General features: G+C 35.0%; 3 protein-coding genes and 1 pseudogene across 3 annotated transcripts; 2 read left to right on the top strand and 2 right to left on the bottom strand.

The window, feature by feature from the left end:
* Positions 1–1,764: 1,764 nt before the first annotated feature.
* LOC112100179 (presenilin-like protein At2g29900) lies at positions 1,765–3,250 on the bottom strand. Its single transcript, XM_024188749.1, has one exon. It carries the CDS (start codon positions 3,111–3,113, stop codon positions 1,812–1,814), a length of 1,302 nt encoding a protein of 433 aa, XP_024044517.1. The 5' UTR covers positions 3,114–3,250; the 3' UTR covers positions 1,765–1,811.
* A 276-nt stretch (positions 3,251–3,526) lies between these two features.
* On the top strand, positions 3,527–7,018 carry LOC18049725 (glycine-rich RNA-binding protein 3, mitochondrial). The gene is made up of 5 exons (XM_024188709.1): positions 3,527–3,599; positions 4,272–4,416; positions 4,516–4,584; positions 4,899–5,005; positions 6,039–7,018. The coding sequence occupies exons 2-5, from the start codon at positions 4,281–4,283 to the stop codon at positions 6,642–6,644; spliced, it is 918 nt and encodes a 305-aa protein (XP_024044477.1). The 5' UTR covers positions 3,527–3,599; positions 4,272–4,280; the 3' UTR covers positions 6,645–7,018.
* A 2,422-nt stretch (positions 7,019–9,440) lies between these two features.
* Positions 9,441–13,858, bottom strand: LOC18049724. Its single transcript, XM_006440698.2, has 3 exons — positions 11,926–13,858; positions 11,089–11,519; positions 9,441–10,446 (listed from the first exon to the last, which is right to left on the bottom strand). The coding sequence occupies exons 1-3, from the start codon at positions 12,821–12,823 to the stop codon at positions 9,661–9,663; spliced, it is 2,115 nt and encodes a 704-aa protein (XP_006440761.1). The 5' UTR covers positions 12,824–13,858; the 3' UTR covers positions 9,441–9,660.
* Positions 13,859–16,500: 2,642 nt separating this feature from the next.
* On the top strand, positions 16,501–18,334 carry LOC18049723 (annotated as a pseudogene).
* Positions 18,335–20,122: the final 1,788 nt, after the last annotated feature.

The following is a 20,122-nucleotide window of genomic DNA, read 5'->3' as shown; positions in this document are numbered from 1 at the left end:
CTTGATTAAAAAAATTTGAGCCACTTACTGGTCTAATAGACTTGATTTCAAATTCAATAAAACGCGAAAGAGGCGAGAATGGTGATGACCATCCAATACAGACAAGCAGTTGACTTAAAAGTCATGTAGCTTTCATGACTGAACAATGGAAGACAAAATCAACATTCAACATACAGAAGGAGGTTAGGTGTATGCGTTTGAATGCTTTTCCATATACAATGCACCATGTCCAAGTCAAGGTGATGATCTCTTGTACCAAGGGCCTACAATCTGATGACTTTTTTTCGTGGTTAAATTAGAATGTAAGATGAAGTTGATCTATACCTACTATGATTATGGCTTGTGGTTCTCATCATCAAATTTATGTCATGTGCATGAGACTAGAGTTTTTGAGGGCTATCAGTGCCCAGAATACTAGCAAAAACTTGAAGAAATAAAGGGAGAAAGAGAAGGGGAAGATAGCAAATTGGTTGTTGATTGTTAAAATTAAAAGGAGGAAAATGAATAAATATTGGTGATCTGTCTCATGACATTACACAAAAATAAATGGAATTTCGTAGTTTTGAAATTCATCAAAATATTTCTTGAAGAAATGGTTAAATTTGTTGCAAACTTCTCCTAAATTGCCAATCTTTGTTCAGAAATCTTCCATGAAATTAGTCAACAATCCATATTGCAGAGAAGGTTATTATTATTTCTCAAATATAAAGAAACAACTGGATTCAGGCTAGAGTATTGCAAAGGTAAATGATATTTGCTTACAAGAAAACTGCAGCATACTATCTAAATGTGTGAGAAATTGATGAACTACAAAAGATTGGATTATATCGTTGATGGGAAGATATCTCAATAAGTATGAAGGCAACTGCCAGTATCATTTCTTTCATTAGGATGAAAGACTGGATCATATCATTTAATACTGCCAGAAATTCAAGTGGGTGAATCTAGGTTGTGCATGCCCGTACCTGTATTTAGACAATAACAAAATCAAATGATATCCTTCCAATAACTATGAATCCTGTAAGTTGGTTGCAATTGCATCTTTCCTGTACGGTAAAATCACTCAATAATGGAACTTCTCCAAGACAACTGAAAAGTAAGGAATGTTGCACACTCTTTCCTCTGCAGCATTATCTTATCAAAATAACTTAAAAAAGTTATAGTTAAAATAGTTAAACATGAGAGTAAAGTACCGCATAATATGCCACTGAGGCTTGCAAAATCCACATTCAATTTGAGTGCAGAAAATTAAGTTCAGTTAGCCACAGCACCTGAGATATTCCAGTAGCAATAACAATGGTGAAACTTAATTATTTACTAACAACAGGTACAAGAAAACCTTAGGAGAAACAGAAACTCCACAAAAGGTTAAAAAATAAAAAAGCCTTTCCTCTGCTAAAATCAAATTCTTGAACCCCAAAATTCAAATCTGTGTTTTAGCTCTCTGTTAATCCGACCCAGAGACCTCATACAGAAGGATCCGAGCTAATACACAGTTTCCTGCTTCCAAAGCTTGTGAAGATAAACAGCAAATATTCATAAACAATTATTTCTTCTTTTCATAAAGGGGGCCAAAAATAAAAATAAAAAACAGCTTCCTCAAATGATAGATTCCCAAACTCAAGCAATAAGTTCATGACCGATAAATAAAGCTTCTCATTTGTTAAAATTTTGAACCAACTTTACAAGAAACAGAATTGAATTACAGAAATAAATTGTTGAAGAATATAATATACAACAACAGTTCATGAAATCATAAGCCATGCCTTTTGTGATCATTTGTCAGAAGTTCGATAACATAAATTATATTTCTAAAACATGACAAGGTTCATAGAACATTGTACAACAAAAACTTCAAGTAATAGTCGAGTCAATAAATAAAATAGTACACCTAGCATAATTGACACTGGGAGAGCAGGTAAAGCTTTCTGATAAAAGGCCAACAGCATCAGTGTAACACCCAGACCAGCTACAATGGCAAGGTAACATGCATACACTGTCATAAAATCATACATTGCTGCCCTGCCAACCAACACACTGTAGAAGATAAAGTCCCCAAGCCCCAGCTTGATTGCACCAGTTGAACCCAACCCAATACCCTCTAGCAACAAATTTTCACTCGTACCATCTTCTTCCTGTCTATGCATATTATCATTCATTCTTCGATCAATTAAGGGAGCAGAAAGCTCAGCATTCGCTTCCACAACCCTCCCCTCTTCAGCTCCAGCCAATCTTGTGTCATTATGACCGCTAGCAACTGATAAAACCACACCAGAATTCAAGTTTGAACCTGCATTACCACTTAAAATTGCATTAGAGTTCACATCACCTCCCGAATCATGAAGAACATTTCTCCTTTCACTCCATACTCTTCTTCGAACCACACCATCCCTCGAACCGGAATCATGGTGTGCCACAGGCCGAGCCTCATAAACCAGAGCAGGGATATCTTCATCCCTTGAAATAGCAAGCTCTACCAATAGCCTTAACGGCCCAACAGGCAACAGAACGGCAGCAAGATCATACAATGCCATGGCAACCAGCAACACCCAAGTAGTCCATTCAGGTAAAAGAGTAAACCAATATGCAACCAACATACCAATCACAACCAAATAAGCTTGGGTAACTAAAATTGCCATTTTGGATATGAAAACAGCCAACACACCCACAACAGCAAAATTATACAAAATCACCAAAAATGTAACACAATCAATAGGGAAACTGAACTTCTCAAATAAAAATAAGGCAATTTCACCACCCATGAACGCCAACACAACAAAAGCTGAAAACCCCAAGTAGATTTTCAAGAAATTTGTACATCTAAGATAAAAGAGCAGCACCAAAATGAAGGTGACAGCAGTGACAACAGCAACAAACACAAGAGAGTTCAAAAGGGCACCCATGAATTTGTCCCAAGAAGAATCTGAGCCGGTCTCAGAGTATGCAATTGTAGCTATAGTTGGCATAGCTGATGATGATGAGGAGTCGTCTAAGCTCAAAATGGAGACCAAAATGACCACCATAAGCATGCAGATTGAAACGGGTGTTATTATTCTGACAATTTCTTCACCTAATGTATCAAGAATGCTCGCTGGTCTCTGATTTTGTGCCATTTGGATGCTTCAATTTCGGATCAAGTTTCAATCTTGGAGGGGCTTTGATTTCCGAGTCTTTGAGATTGAGGTTTGTTGGTCCGTGATTGAATTTCCGTTCTTTTTCTTGACTTATTTCTGTGGTGATGAAGCTTAAGCTTGTCCCCTTAGTTAAAACTTAAAATAATAATAATAATAAAATAAAGTTTTTTTTTTATGAATAATTACTGCAAGTAATTTGAATTTCTCTGTTTTAATTTTTTTTTAAATGGGCAAATAGGGAAAAGCCTGAGAACCCAATAAGCTCACACGTGCGAGATTATGTCTACTAACAAATATCTCAAACCTCACCGCCACGTACCGCATCCAACGGTCCAAATCAGGACGTACAAAATCCAACGGACCAGATCTCTTCTCCCTTTCCAGAGTCGACTCAAACCCTCATTCATTTTACCTACATAAACCCCTTTTCGATCACAGGGTTTTAGTTTCTTCTTTCAGCAAAAGGTATGCTTCGAAACTATGTTTTAAATTTAAGAAAAAAAACCGTAAAAACTAATCGATTAGGTTCTTGATCAAGATTTTTCTATCGTTCGATTTTCTCTTTATTTTCTTTTCGATTTTCGTTTCTTTTTTTTTTTTTTCCTTTAAACTATTGTTTTAGGGTTCTGTTTTGTAAGCAGTTTGGTCTAGTGTGTAAAAATTTGCGCTTTATTAGCTTTTCTGATGTTTATATTAGGGATCTTAGTGTTTCTGTTCGACTTTCGTGCTTAGTTGGCGAGAAAGCGTGGGAAAACGAGTATGAAAATATGGATGTTGTAAATATTGTTGCTTTATTCATAGATCATTTGGCAAGTTTTTGTTATGATGCATTTCTTTTTCTTTCTTTAGGTGGAGATGTTGATTGAACTGCATGTTTTGTTAACTGTTTGATAATATTTTTCCTATGAGCTTTTATGAATGTGCCCGCGGTTGTGGCTGTGTTTGTTGTTTGTCTCTATCGTATGCTTGAACTTCATTGCCTAATTAGATTGTAATTGGCTGGTAAGGACTGAATGGTTTGCTTTTATTTGAAGAAATGAGTTAGATGGTATGCTGATAGCATGTTTCTGCTTTATCTCTTGTCTTCTTTATGTCAGATTTTGAAGCTTGATTTTTTTTTTAAATATGTTGTTTTAGGTTATTATAATGGCTTTCTTTAGTAAGGTTGGGAATATACTTAGGCAGACTGCTGGCAAGCGGATCAGTTGTGAATCATTTATATCCAACCCATCCATCTACCAAGCAATACGATGCATGTCATCTTCGAAACTTTTTGTTGGAGGTGCATCCTGCTCTTTTTAAGTTGTGATGCCTATCTTTCATTTTTTTTTTCTTTTAGATAAGTGATATTTGTGTTGATACTACTAGCTTTTGGTTGCAGGCATTTCATATAACATGGATGACAATAGCTTGAGAGAAGCTTTTGCTAAATATGGTTATGTCAATGAAGGTAAGCTTTTGCCAAATTTATATACTTGTGATTTTATGGTTAAAACAGTTTATGCTAGTGATTTATGATTTTATGAAATGAAAAGATGTTTTCAATTTGACCATAAAATGTTTCACATATGAGGTTGATTGTTTGATGGGTCGTGTGTTTTATACCACCAAGAATGCGCGCGCGCACACGCAAGAAAAACAAGAGAAACTAAATCCAACTACGACCTCTGTTTTCTAATTATTTTGATTACGGTCCAAGTTTATATTGGTATATAAGCTTTTCATTTTCAGAGATAGATGCTTATCAACTAAATATATGTGCAGCAAGAATCATTTTGGATCGTGAAACTGGTAGATCCAGAGGATTTGGTTTTGTCACATTCAGCACTGTGGAGGAGGCGTCTAGTGCCATCCAAGCCTTGGATGGACAGGTGACATTTAATGCTTCTTGTGTCTAGGGAAGGGCATGAAATTTCTTGCTAAATATATGTTGTTGAAATGATATAGATATGTACTAATTACTGGTCTATGATTTTATGACAAGAAATACCCATTTGCTGGTGGTTGAGAATACTTATGCAATTTGCTTTAGGTTGAATAAATGATGTTGGATTTGTTGTGCATGCATTTGGTCTTTATGGAGTATGTATTACGCGACCAACAAGAAGGCTACTGACTTTTTGAGTATTTGGTGTCATGTGATATTTTTTCTTGAATGTCACACAATTCTTTTTGTAAATTCTTAGTGTCATATTCGAGTTGTTTGAAAGTTAATTATTGTCTTGGTTCGGTGAAAGTTAGCAGGCTTCTCATTCTCCATAAGGATTTGAAGTCCATAGCAACTAGGGAATGCTCATTTGAGCTTCCAATTAGGTTCTGTGAATTTCAAATGGTTAACGTGGATTTGTTACTGTTGTACATTTTCAATTTGTGATTATATATTTTCTTGTCGCTGATCTAACTGCCATTTGTTGGAGCCACTAGTATTAGTGTGCTTGTCTACAGACCTTTTTATCAACAGTCATTGTTGCCAGCGAATCACCTTATGGCATATGGTTTTGTTTACTGTCATATGCTCTTTGAGTAGACTAGCAATAGTACTAGTATTAACCATTTTCATATTTTGCTCTGATCGAACTGGTGGCCATTCTAAGCTGATTTACTGTCCCCACCAGCTAAAAGGTAGATTAAAATGATGTACATTGAATTTTGTTTCGAGCTTTATGTGTGAGGTTATCTCTAAACGATTAATTGGTCTTAAGTTTTCATATAAACGTAAGTGCCATGAATTGACTGTGTCTGTTTGTGCATCAAGTTTGGTGACAGCTAAAACTTGTTGATGTCTATGATACCCTTGGACTAGTTTTATATCATGAAGTGTCTTGGATTGTATATCTTTTCTATCTTCAATGGTTGATTTCACTCTCGAAAATTAGTAATAACTAAGGAAAGCTAGTACTGCAGGATCTTCATGGCCGTCGTGTAAGGGTGAATTATGCAGCTGATAGAAATCGTGGCTATGGAGGTGGCGGCTTTGGAGGCGGTGGTTACGGAGGTGGTGGCTACGGTGGTGGTGGTGGTGGTTATGGAGGTGGTGGCTATGGTGGTGGAGGTTATGGTAGTAATTATGGAGGAAATAGCGGTGTTTATGGAGGTGGAGCAAATACTGGTAGTGGCAGTAATGCTGGCTATGATGGAGCTGGTGACTCTATGGGTAGAAACTTTGGAGGTTATGGTAGTGGGAGCCCAAATTTTGGTGTTACCGGTGGTGCTGGTAGTGGCAATAATGCTGGCTATGATGGAGCTGCTGACTCTATGGGTGGAAACTTAGGAGGTTATGGTAGTGGGAGTTCAAATTTTGGTGTTGCTGGTGGTGCCGGTGGTACTGATGGTGGGTATGATGAAAATACCGGGTTCGGAGACCTCTCAGGTGACACTGGAGGCACTGATGCTGGTCTTGACGGAAATCCTGAGTCTGGGCTTGACGGAAATCCTGAGTCTGGGCTTGACGGAAATCCTGAGTCTGGGCTTGACGGAAATCCAGAGGTTGGGTTTGGTGGGAGGCAATGAGAGTGGCAGTATCATAGAAGGTTTTGCCCTATCCCTCCAATGGAAGCGATCATAGCATAAGGATTATAAAATTTGTCGGACTGTTCTTTGTCTTAGTGTTGGCCGCATTTTATTTTTGAACTGCTCTTGTTATTTATGCCGGATTTTCTTGATGAACAAGGAACACTTGGTTTTTTTTCCCCCCTCCTCGGTGACAAAACATGAGTTTGTTAGCAAATAATTGTAGTTTTAAGATTCTTTACTCTCTCTCTCTCTCCCTGCAGTTTAGAAAGCATAAGAATTTTATATTATTACCGTCATTATGTTGTATTCTACGAATTGTTTACAAGTTATCAACTTTGTCTCGACACCTGGATCGCGGCAGTTCTGTGTTACCCATTTGTTGTTGGGTCTCCTATATGAGATTGGCTCTATTTAACTCGCTTCTTTGTCTCATTTTCTTTTTGGTTATTTTTAGTGGCTGTAAATTATACTAAATGTAATTTAGATAGTCTTTATTATTTTTTTTAAAAAAGTTGTTTAGGGCTTGGTGATCGTTTGGCATTTGACACTGATTTTGATTTTTGAGGAGTTAATTTTAATATTTGGGCTTTTTTTTCAAAAATTAAATTTAGTAAAATCAGTACATTCTGTAGATTTTAAAGTGTAGGCAGAGAATTAGTTGGTTTGACATAAAGATAAAATTATCTATTCTTTTTTATTTGTCCTTTATTTGTCTCTCATTTTCTTTCTTTTCATTTCTTCAAACCAAATATGCCAATGAGCAAATTAGTGCATATGATTTTTATTCCATTAATATATAAAAATCATTGAATTCATATTACATAAAATTATTCTGTTTTACTCATATCGGCTAAAATTCTGATTGACTAAAAGAAAATTTATATAAGTTGCTGTGCATGGAGGTGTGAATGAAGACTAAGGTGATAATTCAATAGTCAAATTCATTGCTGTTAATTGTTTATAGTGCGTGGCAAAATTGCCCTTTTGCTAACGAACTCGAAATCTCCCTCCAAAGAGTACAACAGCGTATAACGAATCTTTTGAGGCTCCCTCCCTCCCATTTCTTTCTTGTACTTTTCCTGCAATCTCGTTTCCAGAAAAAAAAAAAAAAAAAAATTCTACATTCGCCCTTCAATCTTGCTTTCTTCTTGTTCTTTACCTCTTTCAATCTTCAAAATGGAAAGTAGTTTGAAGAGTTTGAAAGAAAATAAATCATTGTACGTGACATGTTAGTCGCTGGATCTTCCATATCCATCCTCCTCAATGGAAGATCATTTCCAGGAGGGCCCAGATTGATGATTTGATCAAATGCGCAACCATATCATTGGCTCAGTTCTCTTCAAGGAAATCTCTCTTCCGATAAACAAGAAGCTGCCCAACTCTATTTTCGCTGCATGCTTTAAGGACTTGCGTAAAGCAGAAATGAGGCTCAAGATTCTGAGGAAGAGGCTCTCTCACATTGAAAAGGAGGAAATGGAGAATAACTATCTAAACATTGGCAAAGACGCATCCATGGGCATTCAGATTAAGGTCGCATATCTCCGGAGCCAGAAAATGGCCTTTCTCAAATCTGAAGCAGGGGTTTTGATGCCAAACTGATGAATCCCCAGAATCTCCAAGATTGTCTTGAATGAACACCGTGAGTTTTCTTGTTTCGATTTTAACTAGATCAGATAAAATTCCTGAATCACCATCATAGTGGTCACCGCTCACAATTCTGTAGTGTATGGGGACACAGAAAGCCTTGCATGGCCAAAACTTCATAGTCCAAGACATCTTGGCCTTTTTTTTGAAGTGTTATTAATGAACTCTACGATGTCAGTTTGTGTGCTTTCTATCAATAAAAAACTATGATGCTGAGTCCTCAGAAAAATTGTTTCAGTTGCGTGTCGTTAATTAACTATGAATAATTGCAGCTCTGTTTGTATGAATCTCTGCTCTCTGTTGAGCATACCCGACACACATAAATCCTAATGGAATTTCAGGTTGAATAATTTACTAAATGGCTCCTTAGAGTAGTGTTTGTTAGGACCTATAGTAGGAATTCCTCGTCCTAGTCAAGTTGAATGACTTAGCTTTACAATACGAAGGACGCCGAAAGAATTATTCTCAGGCACTGACATTCAGGTAGTCAACTGAATCAGGGATCAGAGGATCCCTCTTATATCTTCTGACAAACTTTTTATTAGGAGTGTTTTTGTAGCCCTCAGCAACTCTAGTTATTGGATTTCTCCATCTGAGATAAGTAAATTTAGGCACAGCAGCCATCGGTTGGTAGTAATACCAACAGAAGAAACAAGTACGAGTTACAAAAGGGTTTAGGGAGAAGACTGGAATCATCAGTTGCCATTACTGATGCATAATGAAAGTAATTTCTTGATTTAGTGTATACGCTAGCGGCCAGGTCTCGTGCGCCCTTCTGAGTTTCCTAAATGCCATCTACATCATCTGTTGTGAGCTTGCGTACACTTACAACCTCATATACTAAAAGGGAAAAGAAGGTGAGAAAAAGTGGGAATAATGAAAATAGCACTGGACGTCTGCAGGCTTTAACTAAGAATCATTCATTTTGTCTACAATAACGTTCTCATCCTTTTCCCCGCGTTTATGTATAAACTGCAAATAGTGAACGTATGGTTTTTTTTTTTTTAAATGTCCTCACACCTGAAAATGAAGAGCAGTCAAGAGAAAAATAAGTTCAAATGAGCACTGAAGGATATATTATAACTCACTGAAAAAGCTCTATTGGGTTGAAAATAGGTTTGATGAGAATTTAACCAACACATCAGAATCTCAAATTCTAAACTAGTTTATATATGACCCTGAAGTGAAATCACTGAAATGTTCCTTCACCAGTTCTATGGTGCTACAATCAAAAGACAATAAGAGCATCATAGGCTGGACCGAGGGTTTATGAGTCAAAATCAACAAATACAATGTGTGCCCTACTGTGGTTAAGAATACGAATCTGTTATGTATCTATACATATTTTAAAAATTCCGTTTGTATTTTTTCAGTGCTTATCTTCATCCATCAAGAATAACCACTTCTGTGCATTCAGCACTCCAGGAGAACCCTTTTTGGTTTTCTCCACAATCTGCTTTATCAGTTGCTTCTCCATCTCAACCTCACAGTCACTGCTCTCGTCTCCAGATATTCCAACATCAAGTAATTCTTGAACTCTCAAGCTGTACTCTTCTGACACTGTTCTCTGACTTGAATGGACTTCATTCAATATTTTCTCTTTATTGTGTACAGTATGCGGCGAGGATCCATTTATGATTCCATTGTGAACCCACGATACACTTCGATCAAATGGATGTGAACCGATCTGATGGTTATTTTCAAAATCCCCTGACGGCGAGTTTTCTTCTTCTGAGTCATCTATCTTCATCAACTCTTCATAAGCCTCATTGTATGCATCTAGAGCTTCCCCTGACAAATTCATAACTAGAGGCTCAGCCATGGCATTACATTCTTCTTTACTTTCTTCGTCCGAAGAAAATCTCAGTGGACTGTTTGAGAACTTTCTCCAAGAACTCTTACGCTGTGATTCCATGAGTTGCACCTTTCTCTGGCTGTTCTCAAGGGCTGTCTCCAGCTCCTTTACACGTTCTTCCAGTCTTGATTCAATAACTTCATGCAGACGCATGCTCAGTTCTCGGGGAGAGACAGCATAATTTCCAGAGTGGTGAGTGGAGGATCCACTGGCATCCTGATTGGAGTCGGTTTTGTCTCTATTGATCATGTTGGCTTTCAATTCACCTTGTGCAAAATCTGCTTCAAAGTCTGGGTCAAGCTGTGCACATTTAACCACTGTTAGCCCTTGCATAATAAACAGCTCAATGCATCATCTTACCCAAGAAAAAATCTTTATTACAACATATCTAAGCAAGAAACATTACAGGTTAAATGGATCTGACAGTTAAGAGGTTTCTTTAGACCTTTTCTATGTAGTTCATTTTGTTTGGTTTAGTCAGCATATAGTCAACATGTTATTCCAGCTTTTACATCACTCTTGATTTTATTTTAAGGAAAAGTGTAGAAAGAAGGTATATGATACATTCGGAAGAGATATTAAGCAGGGGCACGATAAAGGAAGAAAAAACATTAGACCTGTATGTGTTGGCATAACATATGCATTGAATACTTGTACAATAACGTAAGTCACCCTTGCAACCTATGTCTGCTTATGCAGTCAAAATGACAAAAATAGACCAATAAAACTATATCATGGACTGCTTGATTCAATTTCAAAAGAGTTCTGCATAATGTGGATAATGAAGAACAGCTCCGAATTATTATTTATTGTTTTGGTGTATTCTCCAAGCATATTTAACTATGTCATACACTAACCCAAACAAAAGACAGACTCGTGTGTCACTACAATGACATCATGCCACTTGAAACTAATTAATTCATACTTAACATAAACACTTGCCTCAACGAAATCGGACAATCTTCTTTCCAAGCTAGAAGAATTCATATTTAACCCCATCCTCTCGAGCTCAGCTTCAAGTTCTGCTTCAATTTGACTCATAGATTCTATACTCTCCTCAGCATTCTTGTCAAAGGATTTTTCACCATCGTGTTTTGCTAAGTTATCCTTACTTTGTTCCAGACAAAAATGTTTTGGCATGCTGTCATTAAAGGAATTGTCACATGCAGATAGTGAGTCATTATTCTCATTAGCTAGCTCCTTCACAGTCAATGAATCTTTCATCTCGAGTTCTTCTTGTAAATCTTGAACCAAGTTTTCTGTCTGCTTCAACAACTCTTTCAATTTGTCTACTTCCCCTCTGTTTGCTATAAATGAGGATATAATACCAATTGAAATTCCAAGACAGAAGAGAGTTTTTGCATCTTGTGAACCTAAAGAATAAATAAATAAGAATTTTGTCACAATAAGAGAACAACATCGTGTAACAAAGAATAGAGTAATAGATACACAATCTGAATTGTTGTAGGGCAACAAATCTGTCAAAGTCCAATAAGTGGTTGCTAATGAGGTTTTGTCAATTACGTATTATTGGCTACATATTCATGATAAGAAGTGTGTAAAAGAAAAATTTTATGACGGCAATGAACAAGTTCGGTGTTTCATCTCTTAGAAAAAGGGATTTCTTTAGGATTTTCTCTGTAAACAAGGAATTCAATTTTCAGTAAAGAAAAGAAAAAGATGCAAATAAACAATAAAAGAAGAATAAATTCCTTCAATATTAGATTTTGGTACTTAAGTGAAACTAAAATTTCACTAAAAGTATGAGAACTATAGCACCTTGTGAATGAAAGTATGATCCGTCACTATATTTACTGGAAATGCTCAATCTTCCAAACCGCCCCTTTCCTGACTTAAATTTCATCTTCTTGGGGAAATCCACAGACCCAGTTTGGGGCAGCTGAGAGACCCCAAGCAGATTTTCATTTTTCTTCAAGCAGGCTTCCTTATACAGCTTGTAATCATCAACCCTTTCTCTTACATTGTGAAATTCAGTGCTTGCTCTGCTGATTATCTGGCTTCCATCAGTAACAAACAATTGCCTAATTGTTGGTTTTGATGGTGATGGAAGGGAACTAAGCACATACTCTTCCATTTTGGTGTGTTTTTGATATAGCTGAGCCATAAGGCAACTTTCAAGGGAATTTAGAGGTCTGATCAAATGCTGATATGAAATTTTAGAACTCAGATAACTTTTGTTCCTTGCAGAACCATGAAAAGAACCCATTTCATTTGTAGAAGGATTCTGATCATTACCACCAATATCACCACTTAATCCACTATCACAATCATTTCCTTCTAGGTTATCACTTGGCAAGAATCCAGACGGTAAAGTAGATATAGAAAGAAAATTGCAATTCTCGTAATTTCCTAAGCTTTCTAGATTTTCACCATCAAACTCACTAGTAGAAGCCACTTCTATCGCTGAACCACCACCTCGTTCGCATGTATCTTTGTATCCCTCATCCAAAACCTTTCTCTGATTTGTAGAAGCATCTTTGTGTAGCTTCTTCCTCTGCACCAATCTGCGGATGGGACAGCTGGGCAAATCAGGTTTCTCAAAATTGGAGCCCTTTGAAGACAACTCCGATAAGCTATCTCTATCCATCGAAAGATTCTGCCAATACTTGGCAATATATCCGGCGGCAGCAGCTCCTACAACAACCCACAAATCCATTTCCACTCTTCCCTTTCCTCAGGAAAACAAAACGCTAACCAAAATTTCTACAACCGAAATATCTCCCTTTGATTCAATTCTCAACATTAAAAACCTGAAGGGAACAATTTCCATGTATTCAAACTTGACAAAGTATTTTCCAATTCTCAAAACAGATAACCACTAACTTTCAGACCAATAATCTACTACACTACAAGCAAACTTTAGCACAGTTCATACTCAAACTCAAGCAAAATTTTCCTCTCTGCCACTACGGTCAATACACAATTCTGAAACCTAACTAATCAATGTTCAAATCCAAACTGAGTATTAGCCTCTAAATCTCCGTTGCATTTATCAATTCCACAAAGAAACCCCTCCAGAAAAGGAAGAACAATCAATCAAAGATACAAAGCGCAAAAGAGGAAAAAAAAGCATAAGTTAATTACACTTAAACAAGAGGAATCAGTGCTACCTTCCCCAATCCTTAGTCTATAAACTTCAGACAATCAATCAGAGCCCAGCGACACAAGCAACAATTACAACAAACAACTCCGTTTGTGAACAGATATCACAAATCCAAACTCCAGCCAATTGAAAGCAGCCTTCGTTCTACAACCAAGCCCATCAATGAAGAGAACCCCATTTCCTAAAAACTCCTTTGAAACCGCAAAAACTAACAGAAAGAAACCACTTTTGCAGAAGCTACCAAAAATCTAAGCTTTACCCATTTGAGAGCAGCCTACAAACTACAAACCCAATTAATGGAACAGGCTCATTTTACCAAAATCGAAGCTAAAGAGAAAAATAAAGAGAGAACAAATTGCTCCTTTTAACTCCTTTAGTTTGTTAACACTGTTTAAAAAAAAAGGCTTACTTTTGAGAATCTATGAGAATTTGTGTAGCAATGATATATGGTTTCCCTAACTTTGAAAGATGAAGTTGGTTGGTTTTGTTGAATCTTGGAGGTTAGAGTTGGATTCTTATGAAGAATAAGACCCGTTGCTTTGTTATCTTCACAGCTTTTGCAGCTGAAAATTTTTAAGCAACTCACAGAATTTCTGTCAAATTATATTTTAAATTTTAAAATTGAAAATAAATATTTTATGTAAATTTTTGGAATTAAAAATATAAAATTTTTAACATAAAAAGATTATCTCTCATTATTTATTTTACTCCCTTATAAAGAAGATTCAGAAAAACTATTATTATAATGAGAAATTTTTATCTTTTTTTTTTTAATTTTTTTATGGACAAAGATAGTAGATAGGTGGTCGAAGAAAATCACCTAATTCGTATGGATATGATTACATTGATTATTCTTATTTTTAGAATTTCTTAGTTTTAAGTTTTAACTCTCAATGAAATAATAGGGAAAAAAAGAATAAAAAATCTCTTACATAACAAAATCAAAACTTTTTTTTTATTGATCCTTTTCTTTCCACATTTTTACAATTGAATTTTTATAAAATTACGAGAAAGAATTTCATCTAATTCCTCCAACAGTTACTTACTGGTGTCTTATTGATGTGGCTAAAAAACAATTTTATTTATGCATAATAAAAACTTGCATTTATTTAACCATAAAATCACTTTTCTTTTGCTTTAATTTTTTGGTGGGGAGAAAGCGATCGCGGCGCCTCGAGTGTTAAACCCTGACTTAAACTTCACTCACCTAAAACCCAAAGCTCAATTTTTATTTGCATTTGCTTGATTTCTCATAAAAATATTGATGTCTTTAGATATTTTATATTAATTTAGCCTATAATAATGGAGCTTTCCTTTTAGGCTTTTGGAGCTTGGTCTTTGTCTTGCCTTTTTATAATTTTATTATTAAAAGCAAGACCATGTGGCTTGAAAAGCACTTCTTGCCTGCAAGCGAAGTGAGGCCTTTGATTTAATCGCCCTTGGCCTTGGCCTAAATGAACAAATCAAAAAGAGCCTAATTGAATTTTCTATCTGGTGTATCATGATTGTGAAGAATCTAGCACCATACTTCACCAATGGTCTTGATTTTTTTTGTTCGATCAAAGACAAATTGGAAGCACTTCTCACACCCTTATTTTCGTTGCCTTTATAATTGCAGCCGCTCAGCTAAGAACTTGCAGCTTATTATCTCATTATCAAAGGATAATGATTTGTCCTTTTCTCATTGCTTTTATTGGTAATAAGCACTTTTGGCATTGAATGCTCTTTCTTTGGAAAAAAAAATTAACAGAAATGTTATTTACATCCCGAACTAGAGCTTAATAAATTTATTAATTCAATAACGATTATGCTAAAGTTGGATCTGCATGGATAAATTAGTAGTGAGTAATGATAAATATTTCAAATTTTTTATCCTAAATTTTATTTTAAATGATATGTCATTTATTTATTACTTGATAATTCCTCACAAGATTCAAGTGAATTAATTGTATTATGTTCACCAACGAATTAATGAATGCCACGTCATTTGAGATTATTTTTTAAGATAAAAAAAATTTGAGATGTGTGACACTGGTTAATTAGTAATGCTATCAATGATAGTAATTTGGATTGTCTGTCGAGTCTTATTAATATATTTTTAATTTTTTTAAAATGAAAAGGCACTTTGGAATTGGAAGACAAATCTGATTAATTAACTTTAAAACTAATTAGTTTTAATGACAATCAATTTGCATATTTCAATTATGATGTGTTAATGATAGTTCTAAGGGCCAGTTTGCTAATGTTGTACCTTTTAAAATAGCTGTTGTTAGTTGTACTGAAAAATAATCAATTATAAAGAGAATCAGTTAAATGTTTGGTAAAATTTATTTTTGAAAATAATGTAAATTTTAAAATCAGTGGTATGTATTTAGTAAATCTTACTTTTAAATTGCTGTAAACAAACTGACTAAATTAGACATAATATGGAATAAATTTTATTTACACATTGATATAGATGTACATAATTTTTTTATGTGTGTAAATATAATATTTGATAACTAAAATAAATATTTTATGTTATTAATTTTATATTATTATTTTGTTATCTAAATATAAGGTAATAATAATAATAATCTCTCTAAAGTTAATTATTTTATTTCTCAATTAATAAGGATAATTTTAGATTTTATAACATATATGAGTATACGTATGGAATTATGTTAAGTATTAAACTACTTCTTAAAATCAGCTTTTGAAAAGCTACTTCTTCTCTTTTTTTCAAAATTTATTAGAAAATAGAGTGATTTCGTCAAAAATGATTTAAAGAAATTTACTAAACACCAAAATTAGTTTTTAATTTTTCAAAATCACTTTTAAATCTCTAAAAAAACAATCCTAAACATATCCTAGTTCTAAAATTCGTTGTATACAAGTGCATAAAATTATATATGGTTCAACCCATTTTACTAAATTGGTATTAAATATTTAAATATAATCCAAACTTTATGATAAACAATTTTCAAAAATCTCAATATCGAATGGTAATTAGGCAACAAAATTTTAACGTGATTAGGAAAACATAATTGTAGAAGTATAGAGCGTTATTAAAAAATCTTATTGAGTTCTTTGGGTTAGAATAAGATCTAATCACGCTTCGATTAGAGCGCAACCTAATCGCGTTGGCTTGATCCAGTACTAGAACAAAATCTAGCTTCCCTATCAAATTTTGCTTCCGACACACCACTCCATCACTCCGAAGACTGAAATATTTTTTATAAGGGGAGCCTATGAGGAGAGAGAATAAAGAAAGCCTTGATGGTGTTAGTTATGAAGATGGTGGAGTGAGGAAACAACTGGGTCAAATTCGAGAGCTGGTTGAGTTGCCATTGAGGGCACCCTCAGCTTTTTGAGTCAATTGGTGTTAAGCCACCAAAAGGGATTTTGCTCTATGGATCTCCTGGTGTAGGAAAAACTCTGTTAGCAAGAGCTACGGCTAACAAAACTGGATGCTTTTTTTGTCATTGTATTAATGGGCTAGTTTGGGAGTGTGGTTGAAATTCAATAAACAACTTATTTTATAATTTTTGATAAAAATAGTATTTGACAAATTTTGTAAAAGCAACTTATTTCATAATTTTCTTCATTTTGTCAGTAGCTTTTAAAAATATGTAGGAGGTTGCTTTTCATAAGCAGCTTATTCAATAAGCTACCACACCTTATTAAATTTCCTATTATAACCCTATAATTCAATAAGTTATCACACCTTATCAAATTAGTGGTTTTTTAGGTCCATACAAAGGTTTTCGTCAAGGTAGTAAACCCACATGTTATCAAGAAATATTTAATCATGCTCACACATTGCTTAGAAGCATTATTGAACGCACATTTGGCGTATGGAAGAAAAGATGGAAGAATTTAAGAGATATGCCTAGCTATCCATTTGCCAAACAAGTGAAAATAGTCATTGCAACCATATTTTTTCACAATTATATAAGGAGAAATGCGCAATATGATCTTCATTTTGACAACATTGAAAATTATCCTACTTCAATCTTTGATGAAGGAATAGAAAGAGACAATAACACTCAAAAATAGTATCACAATACTAATAGCTCTAAATCCCAAGAAATGGAAAATTTGAGAAACTTTATTGCAAAAAATTTATTGTGAATCTAAAACTTATTACTTTTTATTTTATTTGAATTATATATAAGTATGAATTTTTATCATATTTTATGTAACATATTAAGAAGTTCTTTAGATTTTTTTAATTGAGTTTTTTAATGTAATTTTACATATTTAAACAAAAAAATATGTCTAAACAATTTATTAAACATACTCTAAAAATAAAAAAAAACGATTAAAACTTATAATTATTATGGTCATTATATAATAAAACAACGCTTCGGTGAAGCCAACGTCAGGAATGTGTTTGACAATGCTTGTCTGTCTGCTCCATGTGTGCTCTTCTTCGATGGGCTGGTCCATTGTCATTCAAAGAGGAAGCGGTGCTGGTGGTGCCGCTGACAGAATACCGAATCAACTATTGACAGAGATGGATGGCTTGTCAGCCAAGAAAACCATCTTTGTGATTGGAGTTACCAACAGACCTGATATTATTGATCCTGCACTTTTAAGGCCAGGTCGCCTTGATCAGTTGATATACATACCTCTGCCAGTTGAGAAGTCAAGACTGCAGATTTTCAAGGCCTGTTTAAGAAAGTCTCCAGTCTCAAAGGATGTAGACCTTGAAAAACTGGCCCAGTTTACACAAGGATTTAGTGGGGCTGATATTACAGAAATATGTCAACGAGCATGCAAGGATGCAACAAGAGAAGAAATTGAGAATGATATTAGAAGGAGAAAAGGGAAACAACCTGAAGCTATTGAAGATGAAGTGGCTGAAATTAAGGCTGAGCACTTCGAGGAGTCTATGAAGTATGCTTGTAAGAGTGTAAGCGATTCTGATATATGCAAGTACTGGAAATTTTCTTAAACTTGCAGCAGTCCAGAGGGTTCGGAGATGAGTTTGGGTTCTGTGAGACTGCAGTTGCAGCCAACTTGATTCCAGTCTCTTCTATCACAGATGGAAATGGGGAAGATGATAATGTTTATGATTAGCTTGTTGGTTCGAAGATGATAATCTTTATGATTAGCTTGTTGGTTCTTTCCTTCTTTTCTTATGTTCTTAGTTAGCTTTAGAACAAGACCTCTTCTTTTGAAATCAGAACAAGACCTATCTATTTTTTCTATTAATCACAAGTTACTTGTTTCTTAATCTTCGATGACCTAGCATTAACAATTCTTGTGCACAAATTATAATTTCGACAGATATATCGATTTTCTCTTCTTTACATGGCCGTAACAGAAAGTCAGAAAATGGGTTATCTAAAGCAAGCTTAAAAGACTACTTTCAGAAAATCAATGAACTGAATGATGAAATTTGATTTATCCTCAACGCTGGCCAATACCAATCTTATTTGTTGAATGGTAATGGTATCCCAAATATTTTATGCCTTTTCTCCCTTGACTTCGTGACAATAATTTGCACTCAGGAAAAAAAATTAATAATAATAAGAAGCGCATCTGACAGTGTAATGGATCTGGCTCAAATCAAATACTATTAACTTTCATCTTTCAGTATCAGCTAGCTAGCCACGACAATATTCTAAAGCTTACACTTGTATCAGTAGCTCAATGACCGATCTGAGCAAATTTTAAAGCTTCATACTCCTATTTTCTGAAGGATTTCGAGCTAATTTATTTACTGAAACAAGAATTTTAGTTTACTATTTTCTGACCAATTCTAGAATTTTGGCTGCGTACTCTACTTGTTTCTTAATGTTAAATAAACTATCAAAATCTAGAATTTTATTGGTTCTATAAGAAACTACCCTAACAAAAATAAAAGGATCATCTTTGTCATTGATAAAAGGGGAATTCAATGCTGGCTGCGCTTACTAACGACCCTACATACAATCCCGGATCAATTGACGGAAAATTTTTCAAAAACAAAGAAGCAAGCCACTGCCACATTACCACATTGCTAGTGGCTAAATTAACACAGACTATTTACAGCAATACGATGTTTTTAGAAGCAAGAACATAAGACTTCGAAAAGCACTTCTTGCCCTGGACAAAAAGCACTTCATAAGTTCTCTGTTCAGTTCTTTAAGAAGAATCCACTTCACCGATCAATTAGTTTGCAAATATATTTATACTAACTGAAAATTCGAACAAATACAATGAAAGAGTTAATGTTGATGATTGACAATTTTATTAACAAAAAGTATTACAGTGGATAGGAAAAAAAAAGGCTTGTGCTAGAAGAAATTTATACAGAAGACAAAAAATCAAAGTTATCATCAACACATTCCATCAAATCTTCCTCTGGTGGTAGAGGTTGGTGGGATGTGCGTGTCAACTTGTTCTGAAGGCAACCGACTGGTGGTAGAGGTGGGTGGGTGGTGTTTGTCAACTTGTTCTGAACGCAACCGACTTGTGTAGTCTGAAGCATGACCACCATCCCAATGTCTTGATGGACATTCTCATTAATTTATGCAGTGAATTACTAATTTATGCAGTAACAATGAAGTGACAAAAGTAAGAAATCGGAGATTGTAAGTAGTCACACTCACAAGACTCGAGATGCGCACCACAATACCTTTGAAGCAGATCAGAAATATAGTGTTCTTCATCATCATCATCACTTAAGATTCTATTGAGAGGGGTGCTGAATGATGCATAGAATTCATCAGGGAATATAATATCAAAAGAGATTTCTTCTCTTTCATCTCCTTCTTCTTCTGATTGAAACTTCACCTGCCATCGGTGGGGGCGGCGCAGTTGAATCATAACACAAGGATTACTAGTACTGCAAGATGGGTCTGTTGGTGGCTTTTCATGAGG

Source organism: Citrus clementina, unplaced genomic scaffold (genome assembly GCF_000493195.1).
Source record: "Citrus clementina cultivar Clemenules unplaced genomic scaffold, Citrus_clementina_v1.0 scaffold_3, whole genome shotgun sequence".
Lineage (NCBI taxonomy): Eukaryota > Viridiplantae > Streptophyta > Magnoliopsida > Sapindales > Rutaceae > Citrus > Citrus x clementina.
Note: the sequence above shows the minus strand (reverse complement) of the source record. Positions and strands in the feature narration are given on the sequence as shown.

Coding starts and splice junctions, on each gene's coding strand:
- LOC112100179 (XM_024188749.1), bottom strand. CDS start 3,113: ATGGCACAAAATCAGAGACCAGCGAGCATTCTTGATACATTAGGTGAA.
- LOC18049725 (XM_024188709.1), top strand. CDS start 4,281: ATGGCTTTCTTTAGTAAGGTTGGGAATATACTTAGGCAGACTGCTGGC. Junction 4,585..4,898: donor ATATGGTTATGTCAATGAAG/GTAAGCTTTTGC, acceptor ATATATGTGCAG/CAAGAATCATTTTGGATCGT. Junction 5,006..6,038: donor TCCAAGCCTTGGATGGACAG/GTGACATTTAAT, acceptor CTAGTACTGCAG/GATCTTCATGGCCGTCGTGT.
- LOC18049724 (XM_006440698.2), bottom strand. CDS start 12,823: ATGGATTTGTGGGTTGTTGTAGGAGCTGCTGCCGCCGGATATATTGCC. Junction 11,520..11,925: donor ATCATACTTTCATTCACAAG/GTGCTATAGTTC, acceptor TTTATTCTTTAG/GTTCACAAGATGCAAAAACT. Junction 10,447..11,088: donor GATTGTCCGATTTCGTTGAG/GCAAGTGTTTAT, acceptor AAATGTGCACAG/CTTGACCCAGACTTTGAAGC.